Genomic DNA, 14,539 nt, shown 5'->3' with positions numbered 1-14,539 from the left:
AAATGCGAACTCTTTATTCACAAATCTTCTTGTACTTTGACCGACTTAAAACCCAAATTTGACGATCTGGCTCCTAATATAAAATTGGTAGACAAGGATTCTCTTTGCCTCCTGGGTTCTCCTATATTTGAAGAATCTTTTCCTGATTATGTTTCTAACTCTATATCTAAATTCAAAAGTCACACGAATAGTTTACTCGAAATTAGCCCTCATTATGCTCTCGTGATTCTGAAATTCTGTCTTTTTGTCCCTAAATTTACATATGTGCTCCGCTGCTGTCCTTTTTGGAAACATCAAAATTTATTGTCGCCTATAGACGATTTGATCAAAATTAGTTTAGAGACGATTCTAAACATTCAACTGAGTGAGCCTTCCTGGTCTCAAGCGTCCCTCCCTATTCGGTTCGGAGGTTTAGGAATTCGCAAAATTTCCAGTGTGGCTTCCTCAGCCTTTTTGGCATCCATTAATAGCACGTCTGGTCTCATAGGAAATATCTTAAGGGCTTTGCCCACAAACTATGAGATTACGGGCTTTGAGGATGCTAAAAATGCTTTTAAAATTGCTTGCCCGGGCAAACAATTTCCAGACAACCCAAAATCACAAAGGAGCTGGGATAATATTTACTGTGATTTAACTTACAATACTCTTCTAAACAACTGTACAGGTCCAGATCACGCGAGACTTTTGGCGGTCGGAGCCCGGGAAGCCGGCTACTGGCTACATGCCCATCCTTCACCTAATACTGGTACTTTCTTGGATCCGACCTCCCTAAGACTGGCGACTGGTTTGCGACTCGGGGTTTCGGTATGTAGGCCACATATATGCTCTTGTGGCACGGACGTGGACCGACTGGGACACCACGGATTATCTTGTCAAAAAAGTGCAGGTCGTTTTTCAAGACATGCGTCGCTTAATGACATAATTCGTCGATCTCTTGCCACCATCAATGTGCCTGCTCTTCTTGAGCCAACTGGCATTATCAGGGATGATGGCAAGAGGCCTGATGGGGTGTCCTTGGTTCCTTGGAGCTTGGGACGGATGTTAGTGTGGGATGCTACCTGCGTAGACACACTGGCACCGTCCCACCTCCAACGGACTAATGTAAAAGCGGGCGCAGCGGCGGAAAGCGCCGAAATTTTGAAACGTAATAAATATAAGAGCCTCGGTAGAGAGTACCATTTTGTACCTTTTGGCGTTGAAACTCTAGGTCCATGGGGTCCCAGCGCGCACAAGTTTTTTGGAGAAATCGCGAAACGTCTGGTTGACGTAACTGGTGACCGAAGAGCTGGCGGCTTCCTCGCACAACGTATCAGTATTGCGATACAACGAGGAAATGCCGCCAGCATTCTTGGTACAATGCCTCAAGGGCCTATTTTAGATATAAGCTAGTTATAGTAATCATCTGTATATATCCATTATGTATATTGTTATTGTCAATAAATAGATTTTTTTTGGTAATATCTACTTAATAGGTACATGAATTGTAAATACATTTTATACAGATTATTTTATTAAATAAGATAAACAGATATACTAAGACCTTCATGTTAAAAATAACTTTAATGCCTTCAAATTGGGGTCAAGCAAGATACTAGATTTTTCTATGAAACTGAAAATTTAGCTTTTTGAATACTTTTTCTGTAATTTTTTATACATATTTTGTTTCAAGAATAGAATAGCACAAATGAATAATAAACGAACACAGAAACCATATAACAAATTTTCTAGAACTCTTTAAATTACTTATGTATAACTTTACGCAAAGTAAGGTCCAGGAAAAATGATAACGATACTTTTACCTAAATAAATAAAATCAAGAAAAAAAAAATGCCGGGACAACGCGAGGAAGAAGGAGAGGAGACCCTCAATAAAGACTATAAAAGGTTATACTTAAATAGTTATGTTCTGTAAAATAGGTAAACATTCCCCGTATTCAAAATGAAATAGTAGAGTGTAACTTGGGTGAAAGGCACCCAATTTGACTCGGACTATTTGAGTTCTCACTTCGTTCGAGCGCCCAAAAACATCTCGTCGGGAATGGGTGCCTTTCATCTCTTGGTTACCAATCAACGATTTTGATTTAAACCAAACGTACAAGCGGAATCATGTCATGTTATTGCTTATCCACATCCATATGTGCGTGTAATTAGTCGTAGATTTAATAATAATATATATGAGTTTTATCTCAATTTGGATCGTTAATGTCCCCCATATGTTTTAGTATAGTTTATCTAGCAATATTACTTTTTATGTCAACGTAATTGTTTAATAATTTTGTTATGCAGTCTTGAAGTTAGGGAGATCTCCTATGTAGGTTAAAGTCTGTGTAATTTAGTTCATTGGAGTCAATCCATTTCCCGCGAAAGCGACAGACCTCTTACCAAGTAACCAAGTTTCGATCCAACACCTCGATACCGTTTACACGATGTGTAATATATAACGCTAACTTGTTTGTAAAATTTTAAAGTACATACCGTGCACAATCCGATAAAATCGTTCATAGTTGATGAATTGTGAGGAACGATTAACAACTTGGTATCTTGCCAACCAAAAGTAACAAATTGTTGTATGTCAGATTTACACCCGGTATGACGTTTTAATGCTGTTACAAATAATACACAATTTTATTAGCCGCATGTATCAGTAGGTATATATTTAAATAAACAAATGAAGATAAATATCAATAGCAGTACATAGTGATCCGATAACATACTTATAAACGGTTTCAATTTCAGATCCAAAAGAAAGTATGGGTTAGACTTTAGACTAAAATATGTAATCAATTAATTAAGAACAATGAATATTCATTATTGTTCCTTGTTTACGAGTATATAGAAGTGTAAAAACTGGACAGTGCTAAAACTGAAGATTAAAAGCCCACCTTTCTCCCTTTTATCCCTTCTACGATTCTATAAATCCCGAAGACATATTTCCCTTCCTTCCTTGCGTCTGTTTTTACTTGTTGATTCGACTGACATATCACTTGTAAGCTAACTTCGAAGACTGACTTGTTATACATATTTCACTGTTATATAAAGTGCCAAACATTGGAGTACGTGTTGAGTGCATTGATGGTGATTTCCGTGAGTGAGTCGCGCGATTGTATGCGCATGAGTGGGTCGATTCGGAAGGTGGCTCGGTGTGTTGCTCGTGTATCGACGGCAGCACGGTGGTCGGAGGCGGGGTGTTCCGTTGCTGCGTGCCCTGGTGCGGGGCGCGCGCGGCGGCGCCCGTCGATGACGCCGACTACGCGCTGCGCGGAGAAAGTCCGCCCACTCCTCTTGAAGAATACGGTAAGTTTTATTTTACATATTTTCTTATATTTTATCTAGTAACATTAGTGGTTTAACTGATAGCTTATGAAATTACAAAGAGTTTGGCTAATTTGTAGTGTATACAATTTGCATTGCGTGCTCGGGTCACGACTGCACCGACCAACTAAGGCACAATCTAGCGAGTGACAACGTGTATTGTGTTACGCGGGTCCCTTGCGCATCCCACGTTTGTCAGATATTAATTATCAATTTTTACTGGTCTGTAAAAAATATATATTTGTTAATTTCGTACTAAAATAAGCAAAACCATAGCTTAACAAAATTTAAATGCAAATGAAATAAAAATCTATTGCTTTGAGCGCGGTATGAGACCAACATTGACAGCTTTAGGTTTTGATTGAAACTGATAAATCATTCAATTACTTCCGCCTATTGACAATAAATATAGAGAGACACGTAGCGACTTCTAAATTAAAGAATCGTCCATAACATTGCACTACTTCAATTATAGGTACTTATTCAGTCTTTTGTATGAAGTATGAATTATCAGGTCGCAGGTACGAATACCGTTGAAAGCAATACGTTTTCCCTTCAAGTTGATATAATACTAGTTACTTATTGTATTTTTTTTATGCAACCACCAACAACTTATCTTAAAATGTACATTTCCATAATTGAAAAATGAATTTAGTGTTGAAATGGCGAAATTTACTGTTTTGGCGTAATTAAAGCATAAACTTAACACGAAGTTCTATTCACTGTAAATAGGTTTCACTCTGCTTGGTTCATATTTTATTGCCTATATTAATGACCACAAATTAGGTAGGTATACAGAGCCATATAGAATCATTTAGCTGAATTATATTATTTATATTCATGTTATTTCTATATTTATCAAAAAATACCAAGCCAAATATAAATAAAATATCAGCAAAAGAACGTTAAGAGCGCGATTCACATTACCATAATTTCAAATCAAGAAATAAACTTATAAGTACTATGAAATGGACACATGCAGGCAGACCAAGGATATTTTACCGGAACTGAACTACAAGCTCATCAAAATACTACTGAAAATATCTAGGCACCTACTACGTAAAATAGTAGGATTAATAACAGGACATAACACACTAAACAAACACCTACACAATATAGGAAAAACAGACAGCCCCATGTGCAGAGTGTGCATGGAAGAAGAGAAAACAAAAAAACACATTCTTCTAGACTGCAAGCACTGCAGGTCTCCGTGTATACTAAAGGAGGCAGTTAGTAATCTGAAAACATTGCTAGGCTTCGTGGGGGAGCTAGGGTGGTTCGAGTAGCGCTACCTCGTTTCATGCAAAATATAGGCACAATGGTTGTCGATTTGCGGAAAATGCCCAGAAGCACTAACTAACCAACTCACTAAACATATATCAAATTAAATTTAATAGGAAAATAGATTAATACTAATTTATGGTCTAATTTAGCGTTAACAATATATTAATTATTGCATATTGTGAATTAAATATCAGATAACGTTAATTGAAAAGCTCTATGCTCTATTCAAAATAATTAATGTACCTCTTACTTTTATTTAGACACAATGTCGACGATTTGTTATTTTAAATAGTGATTTGCGTGCTACATTTTACAAATTTAACTCACTTTCTTAGCTCTTATACTTTGAAAATGTTAAAAACCTAGTTTAAGATTAATTACTGACTCTTTTTCAATTAAGATGACCTCAGATTGAGCTGATTTATTTCAGTTAAGGATTACCTTTTGATGTCCAGTGTGATACACAAAATATTTATACAGAATCAAAAATCTTCAAAATCAATTCAACTCACCGATGAAATATTTGTTGTTGTTGTCCTAGAGCACCCCAGAGGTGCAATGATTGATGAACGAGGTGATGAAATATTTGGTGAAGTCAAAAGGGTATACTGTATTTGAATTCGCGACGAGCCTATGCAACATAATACGCGGGAGTGGTCGTATTTTACACAAATATTGAACGAAGGGGAGGCAACTGTTCCGAATGTTGGGTGTTCTGTTTAAGTTAATTCAACGTTTTAGACCGACAACCCCAGAATAATGATTGATGAGTCAGTAAATATTAAGAGAATAATTACTTGACTATTTGCAACTGTTTAGATAAGTCAAATGACTTGAAATTCGGACATCTCCGAGGACGCAATTAAGGGCAGATGAAAGAGTTAAATACATTTATTCAAGGAACTATTTGTCCTTTTGACCGCTGTTTAATTAATCAGTTCTTCACTTGTGTCACGAGATCAGGTTGCACGCCTGGATTTTAGGGTAAAGTTCACATGCCTATGAATCCCGGTCTTTTGATAGACTTGCGTGGGGATGTAGATCCAATACGGAGAGGAACTTTGGAGAGCTTTAATGACATGTAGAATGCTTGCTGAAACCCATTCCCAGGCGCAAGAATAGACACCCATGAACCGGTAACAGCAGGCATTTGGGAATATAGGAAAAGTGAACAGTATAACGGTGTATGGATTGAAATTTGGGTGGACCATGAGACAGGGTTATTGCAATGACGTCCGGGCACCTCCCATAATAATGTATTCACTAGTTATAGTTACTGAGGCGAGCGGTGACTTGCCGCCTACAAGATATGTCACTGTGTACTTTGAGTTGCTACTTTTGCTGCAAACTGAACAAAGTAGATAATATAATCGTTATTTTGGTAAAAAGGGATTACGTTCGCTTGTTACAAATGTCGCCCATATCCTTAGCAATATTTAAAATATATAAATTTGCCCATGCCGACATAAACAATATAAGTAGCACAGATCAATACTTATCAATAATTTTCAGCAGTTTCTAATATTACCTACTGTCACAAAATTTTATGCAATTCGTCATTCCATGAAGACGAAAGGGGGCCACAGGTTCTTCATGTAAGCGTAGTCCCCATTTTCCTCTTCGAATATTAATATTATAGAAAATATTTAAGCTCGTTTATTCGTGAATATTAACCATGGCTATGCCCCATTGTTTCATATTTTTAAATTTTTTAATTATTGTATTAGTTAGCCTTAATTTTTTTATATGGATATTTATAATAATGAAAATCGTCCATTATCTATGAATGCTATGTACTCTTTGCACACCTCCGGTGGTTCACGATTTACGAATAGACAAGGAGAATGTAGAAAGATTTACATTTAGTGTTTTATCTTAAAATATAAAGTACAAATATAATTTATCCAACTGTATTCGGTTTTCTCAAAGCCTTCATATTCTAGACAACCAAACTGTTATTTTCAATTCTGTTAATTCGTTACTATGTAAATGTTACTCGTTTACGTAAATAGAGAAATTTAAGATTCTATTTAAAAAGGTACATAATACATATACATATGTACGATTTCAATATTGGGTGGAATCCATTAACTATGTTGTGTACATAAATTGTAGTAATGAATGAATACAATGTCATCGAATAATTGGAGCGGGAATATGCGTTAATATGATTAATATTTGTTTGGCATCGAAAGGTCACTTAAGCCTTCATTTAACAAATACGTACCTATTAAAACAAAGAGAATTTGAAATAGAGGTGAATTGTCAAAGAAAACTTTGTAGCCACAGTAAATTTACTGCCATCTTTTGACACATGATTAAAACTTTTAGAACGCCATTTGACTTTGATCCTTATTATTTTACTGATATGTGTGAAATATGTTAAATATAAAAAAGTGGCACCATCTAATAGATCAAAGGCCAAAGGTCGATCGAAGGGAAGCAGGAGGCTCGTTTCGTGCGATGGCGTCATAACCTCTGCCCGGTATGCTCGGTATGCCCGGTAAGATGGCGCCACTTTTTGATATTTAACACATATCAGTGAAAGAATAAGGATCAAAGTCAAATGGCGTTCTAAAACTTTTAATCGTGTGTCGAAAGATTCGTGTGTGTATATGTACGTAGCTACAAAGTTTTTTTTTAGCAAAATTGACAATTCACCTCTATTTCACATTGTTTTTGCTATTAAGTATATTATTTATATCAGTCAAAACTGTAATAATGACTAAGTCGGCCAATTACAATGATGTTTTACTTAGTTATTTATTGTTATTGAAAAAATAAAGCCATCGTCACTTCACATTCCGCTGAGTTAAAAGAAAGGAATATCTATGTAAATTGTTAATTTTTTCATTTGCTATATTTACCAAAGGTAACACGCAACTCACACTATTTATTTATACATTTGCTATAATGGTTTGAAACACGTTTAGTTTATTGTAGGTATCTTAAAATATTCCGTGTTTAGAGGCTATACATATTATTATTCCTTAAAAATTTTGGAAATTAAGTCGCTTGAATAAAAATGTAATGTTTATTTTATCTAATAGCATTTCGCAAGGTCACGATAGCGTAACAAATGACTTGCCCTTGACTTGCCCTTGACTTGCTAGAGCCCATAATATTCCAAACGGTTGAAACAGTACGTAGGTATATTTAGTTAATGTGTCCTCATAACAGTCATAACTAACAATAAAGTTTTGATTATCTTCATGCGCGTAATACTGTTACCGTAGCTAAATGTGATATATTCGAGTGTCGAGCGAGGATATATTTTATTTGGCGAGGTATCAGCTAATTTAGGTTGTGCACTTTTATTCAACTTCAACATTTATTCAGCAATTAGGCCATAAGGGCACTTTTACACGTCAATATGAAATTTACATACAAGTAAAAACAAGCACATCAACAATTATAAAATACAATTAACTGAAAATATTAATGCAAACTAAAGTATTATTATTACTTAGAGATGTATAAAGTCTCTAAATGTCGAATTACAAAAGAGACTAAGATAATTATAATAAAACAACACAAACAGATACAAAAAATTATCTAAATTATTTAGAGGTGTAAATATCTCTAAATGTCATAACTAAATTATCCTTAGAGATGTATAGAGTCTCCAAGAGTCAAAATTCTGTATAATTAAAACATTCATTAAGATAAAAGCAACATACGAGAACCGAATGAGCTGTCTCACTGTAATTATACTCAAAAATAAAGCTAGCTTAAACAGACCAGTCTCCACAAACAGCTGAGCACCCGTTCACGAGTACGAGTATGACGCGTATCTCAGCCATCGCCTCCCTCAACCTTCTCTCTTATATTCGGGATTCGAGCTTTCATCTATATATTTACACATTTACCGGGTACGTAACATACCTACTTAAGTTTAATTGACACTACCCAACAAAAAGCTATAGAGGTTGTCTTGTTTCTGACCATTTTTAATGATTTGAAATTTATATGTGCCTTAAATTTTAAATCAATCCGGTGTCATTGTAAAACTTCATCTCATACATAAATCTTCTCCCCGTCTCATTTTTGGGGGCAAACACACATAACAACGCCCACAACAATTTTGACTCCACTAACCATGCTTACAACTCAGTAAGGGTACTTACCATTTAGGGAGCTACCATTAGTTTTCCTACACAATTCTGCTGGTGAGACTGTAACTACTCGTATTAGTTTTTGTGTAGGTGATATTTGCATAATGAAAGCAGCTCTCTAACTTCTACTTTGCTAACTAAACCTTCGCTATTTAGGTACTGCTGCTAGAGTTTGAGGACGTCTTAATCTCTAGGTAGTCTAGGTATATACAAATGGTTGATCTTTTGATTACCTACTTTTTTTTCTTATTTAATTCTACATAGATATCTTAGATTGAATTTGTGGTGTTGGTATTGCTGTAGGCCTGTTTTTCTCAACCTCAGTACTCCCAGTAGATATGATTTGCATAATAAATTCCACGGATCCCAATATTTTGCAGCGCTTGCTCTCTTATTAAATTTGAATAGTAAGCATTTTTATTAAATTTCGAAGTACCCAATTGTTTTCGTCATTCAAGTCTTATACCGAATTCTATCCGCAAATTCTTCACCAGGAAGACATTAATTGCTCGCTTAAATTGTGCCTTTGTCGAGACGTAGTAGCAACGACTTGTGAATACGTAATTTCAATACCTTCATTCTCTTAATCCACTCGTATCCTAACGAGCAATGCAAAAATATAGGTATTACGTCTTTACAACTTTGGAACCAAATCAAATTATTTTATCAAGTATTTTGTTTTTGTTTTTTTAAGTAATCATACTAGTATTTATAAATTATAAACTAGATGTAATATGTGGGCTTCGTCACTTTTTTTTGGTATATGACATCTATTTCAGTTTATAGGTATTGCAAAACACTGTCTAGTAAGCTCCTTATACTACTGTGGATGCAAGCCTTCTCGCAGACAAATTTGCTCAATATTTTTATTGCCTTGTTTACAGTTGCTCCAGAGCCAGTTATAAGCTCACCGAGACCTCTCGGCCAACAGTCGCCCCTTCCTGGAATAGAAGAGGAAGACGATTCAGATTGGCCACTCGAAGACGCGACAGACGCGACTCTCACTCCGTCATACAAAAGCACCAGAAGCAGTACAGACACAGCTTACACTTCTTCGAGAAGTTCGAGCAAGAAGCGATTCGGGAGTCCTTCTTCAGTAAAGATATGCATTTCGGCTGCTGCTAGGAAGTCGGGGAAAGCGCGTAAGCGTGGGGGGGGCGTGGGCAGCGTGTCGCCATCCGCGCCGCCGGCTCAGCAGGGCGAGGAGGCGCCCGCGCCGCTTGGCAGGATGCAGGCGGAGCAGGGCAGCATCGGCGAGCTGCAGAAGTACCATGGCAGATACCTCAAGAGCCGCAGACACACGCTCGCTAACGTTCGGTGAGTACAAACCTGACGAGAAATAAAAGTGCACGCTCTTGTAATACTAATGATTCGGTTAAATTACGTTCCAACGTATGGGGAAGACAAACTATATAGGTATGTTGCTTAGCGCACTCTTCCTCGGACGCAACCACCCCTTTGTGTATGAAATATGTCCCGGTTGACAGTTTTCTTAAATTTTTGCGAAAAGTATTACAGTTTGGAAAAAATGTCTATCAAAGACATAATCTTTGATAAAATCTAAACTAAAAAGGTATAGGATTCACCATATCATGTGGTACCACGTTGAAGTTCGAATAAGTCTATAGCTAAGCAAATAATAGTTCTTTGGGAAAAAAAGGACCAAAGGTCGTTTCTCCTCGTGCTGGGGCCTATTGCATAATAAAATACAAGCTATAATATAATACTATTAGTGATTTTGTATGAACAGGCCCCTCATATTGAGACCCAATAAGCGACATTTTTAAAAACTGAAAGCGTCGTGAATGATGAGTGGGTTTTTCATCTCACTAACGCGACGAAAATAAATTAGCCGAAAATATTACAAATTATATAATCCAAATTAATGCCATGAAATATTTATCTTTCAATATTATACAATTTCGATTTACTTACCCACTTAGAAATAGTACATTGTGTAATGTGTATAATATTAAGGGCGGTAAACAAGAATTTACGAACAAGTGTTAATTTTTCGAAAACTAAATTAACACGAGTTCAGAATTCTTGCACCGCCCGTGGCACACACAATGTTTTTCATTACACTTGTGAAGAAAAAACTAAAGCGAAATAATTCTTAAACACGGTGACATTTCAAATGTATTAAATATTGTCTTTTGACAGCTCAGGCATCGAAGGCCTGTGCATTTTTAGGACCGGCATTCAGTCACGATTGAAAATTGTGTCAGAATATTTAAAACGGCTATTAAATTAAATATGTATAAACATACACAAAAAGTAATTCATTATTTACGTCAGTATTTTAAAAGTAAAACTCATTTATACCTTATTGAAAAAAACATTATGCCCAATATGCCTATGGGCGTAACGAAATAAAAACAATTCCATCTCAGTAAAACCGTAAACGAGCAAGTGTGATGAAATAGTACATTACGATACAGGTGCGAAAAGTAGGAACGTACCTTTTCGCACGTGTATTGTAGTAGTAGTAAAACACTTTATTATACAAAAATAAAATAAAAGAGGAAACAACGTACAACGTTTTACAGTACATGGGGCCCTTTAAATTTTCGATATACGCGTGTATAGTGCTAGTAAGCTAGGCCGGCAAAGTAGCACCATAATGTCTGTAAATAAATGTTTTGTTTTATTTTCGTCAAAAGTTAAATTTATCGGGGATTTTAACAATAAAGCACAAAAACACTGATGACTCTGAATATACTTTTTAATACAGTTGCTCAAAAAGTGCTGCATTACGTAGCTGTTTAGCGTGCGGAAAGTTGTATTTCGCGAACTAGTGCTTTTTACTTTTCCACTTGTTCCAATTCATGACTATATTGAAATATTATGTTAATGTGATATTTGTAGAATCTGGTTACGCCTATTTTAAGGGGCCACAGTACTGGCACTAGACGGAACCCTGTCAAATTTGTATTTGTGTAGCAAAGGTTCTATGAATTGTTTGTTTACTTTTATGTAAGTCAGTCGGTCAATAACAGTTCTCATGTAAACACTGAATAAATTTCTAGTATACACTTTCTTAGTTTAACTGTGCTATAGATCTCTGCTAAATAGTGATAGGTTTCTTCCCAGAAGGTTTAGTGATAGGATAGTAAAGAGAGGTCCAGGGCGACCACGACTGGAGCGAGGTCATGTTGGGCGTCCACGGAAGATATAAAACATGGTTGATGTAGAGCCACAGGTTTCCACGGAAGAAGGCGTTGAGTCGACTGGAGAGTATGCAGACTGTGTGGATTTCGTTGAAGTCGCCGAAATAACGGTCGCTAGGCTTGACTCGATAAGACTATTAGTTGCACTTGCAGTGGAGCTGGATCTTAAAATTCATCAGTTGGACATTAATACGGCATATTTAAATGGATTATTAGAAGAGGAAATATATATGAAGGTGCCAGATCTCCTAGATGAATGTTTACAAGATCTAACACGATTGGAGCGGCCAGGTTCACTTATACATGAAAGAGCTAGCAAGATGTTATGTGACCTGAGGTCTGGAGGCAGTGTGTGCAGGCTCAAAAGATCGCTGTACGGGCTTAAACAAGCTGGTCGACAATGGAACATCAGACTGGACGAGCAGCTGAAGTCCATGGGATTACAAGCATCTTTAAATGAGCCTTGTCTTTATTTCAAAAATATAGATTCGCAAACTAAACTCTTTGTATTAGTTTACGTGGATGACATTCTCGTCGCTTCGCAAAGAGGTGAATGCATCGAAGATTTCAAAAAGGAACTGGCCACTAAGTTTGAATTGAAAGATAATGGCATTGTGAAATATATGTTAGGCATAGAGTTTGACAGATGTGACAAAAGCATGAAATTGTCACAAGAAAAATACATTGATGATTTATTAATCAAATTTAATATGGATAAAAGTAAACCAATATCTACGCCTATGGAAGTTAAGCAAAAGATTGAAAAATCTGTAAATAAGTGCAGTGACAGTGAACAGTACCCATATCGTGAGATTATAGGTTCACTGATGTATCTCTCTACGGGAACAAGACCTGATATTACGAATACCGTGGCTGTATTGAGTCAATTCTTGGATTGCCCTAATGAGGAATGTTGGAATGCTGCAAAGCGTGTGCTGCGATACCTAAAGCATACAAAACAATATGGACTTGTTTACAAAAAGACAGGTAAATCTTTGCATGGTTACTCGGATGCTGATTGGGGAGGATGTTTGATAGATAGGCGTTCTTATTCCGGTTATGTTTTCATGTTAGGAGGTGGATGTGTGTCGTGGAAGTCGCAGAAGCAGAAATGTGTCAGCACCTCAAGCTGTCAGTCAGAGTATGTAAGTCTAGCCTCATCAATGAAGGAAGCTATCTACTTGAACAGCTTACTTACTGAAGTTGGGTTACGTAAGTTTGCACCATTATCTTTACATGTAGATAATCAGGGGGCGATTTGCCTTGCGAACGATCCAATGTTTCATTCTCGGAGTAAACACATTGACATAAGGTACCACTTTGTACGAAGTGTATTAAAGGACAATAAGAGTATTGAGTTAAAGTACTTACCGACCGACTCAATGCTCGCCGACATATTAACGAAGGCTCTGCCTAGAGAAAAGCACTATATGTGCATGCGCGGTTTGGGCATTGCTTGTTAATTGTTTATTTTTTTTATAGTTGTTCTTTGATATCACTTTGATTTGTTTTTATATGTTTTATTTGTGTTACCGTTTATTTTGAATATGCACATTAAGGGGGCGTATTGAAATATTATGTTAATGTGATATTTGTAGAATCTGGTTACGCCTATTTTAAGGGGCCACAGTACTGGCACTAGACGGGACCCTGTCAAATTTGTATTTGTGTAGCAACGGTTCTATGAATTGTTTGTTTACTTTTATGTAAGTCAGTCGGTCAATAACAGTTCTCATGTGAACACTGAATAAATTTCTAGTATACACTTTCTTAGTTTAACTGTGCTATAGATCTCTGCTAAATAGTGATAGGTTTCTTCCCCACAGACTACTTATTGATGAGTGTTAATGTTAGTTTCCTTTAAAATTCGTAATCAACATAAAAACCTACTGTTAATGTAAAAATAATAAATATAAGCATATTTCATATTTTATTACTTACCTCTTCATCAATATAATACGTTTATTTTTTAATATTCAATATTGAAAAACCGTTCTTAATAAGTTGTCTGAATGAAACGGAATAGCTGCAGAAACGCCTGTCAAAGCAGAGGCGTTTTTTTAATGCAAGAATATTTTAAGTTTCCAAAGGCATATTTTTTCATATTGTTTTCATACAATTTAAATATACGATACACAAATAATCGTTAATAACGATATTGAGGTAATGTTTCTGTCTTATAGAACATGCATATAAAAATACTTGTTGTTTTTCTTATTTTTTCGCAACTGTATTAAAAAAACGTCGTTCGATACACGTGCAGAAATGTAATTCTTCACGTGAAGTAATGACATACTTTCCGCACTAGCATCGAAATGTACTATTATAATAACCATGATTCAATAGTCAGAAAAGTGCCATGCTGGTAATGTTCTACTCTCGAATAATTATAACAGACTTGAATAGTTTCTATAAAGCCATCCTCTCTTCTTACATAATCACCTGCTTTCTGAAACTTGAATGTAAATCCATTATGACCATAACAAGGCAGTAGCTTTGTTATTTTTAAGCTATTTACCCCTTAAGGTGCAAAAAAAGTTTCCAAATTTTTTATCGCTTTATTAGATCACAATACAGTTGCCACTTTAGTTAGCAATCTTAAGGCCTTTCTCTAGTAACTCCATCGATTCAAACCCTGATTTTTTGACTTTCGCTTGAT

General features: G+C 36.0%; 1 protein-coding gene across 5 annotated transcripts in view; it reads left to right on the top strand.

Annotated features, from left to right (window-relative positions):
* LOC133519756 (cAMP-specific 3',5'-cyclic phosphodiesterase) overlaps positions 1-14,539 on the top strand; it is a 588,515-nt gene that overhangs the window by 9,496 nt on the left and 564,480 nt on the right. For 4 of the 5 annotated variants that reach the window (XM_061853837.1, XM_061853836.1, XM_061853835.1 and 1 more), the window contains exon 1: positions 9,525-10,027. In XM_061853837.1, coding sequence (XP_061709821.1) covers positions 9,540-10,027 — 488 coding nt within the window. In that variant the 5' untranslated portion in view covers positions 9,525-9,539. Of the gene's footprint in view, positions 1-2,735; positions 3,294-9,524; positions 10,028-14,539 lie in introns of those variants that run through there. The other variant, XM_061853844.1, reaches the window with a different exon arrangement.

Source organism: Cydia pomonella, chromosome 7, assembly GCF_033807575.1.
Source record: "Cydia pomonella isolate Wapato2018A chromosome 7, ilCydPomo1, whole genome shotgun sequence".
NCBI classification, from domain to species: domain Eukaryota; kingdom Metazoa; phylum Arthropoda; class Insecta; order Lepidoptera; family Tortricidae; genus Cydia; species Cydia pomonella.
The sequence above is the reverse complement of the archived record's forward strand: the minus strand, read 5'-3'. Positions and strand labels throughout refer to the sequence as shown.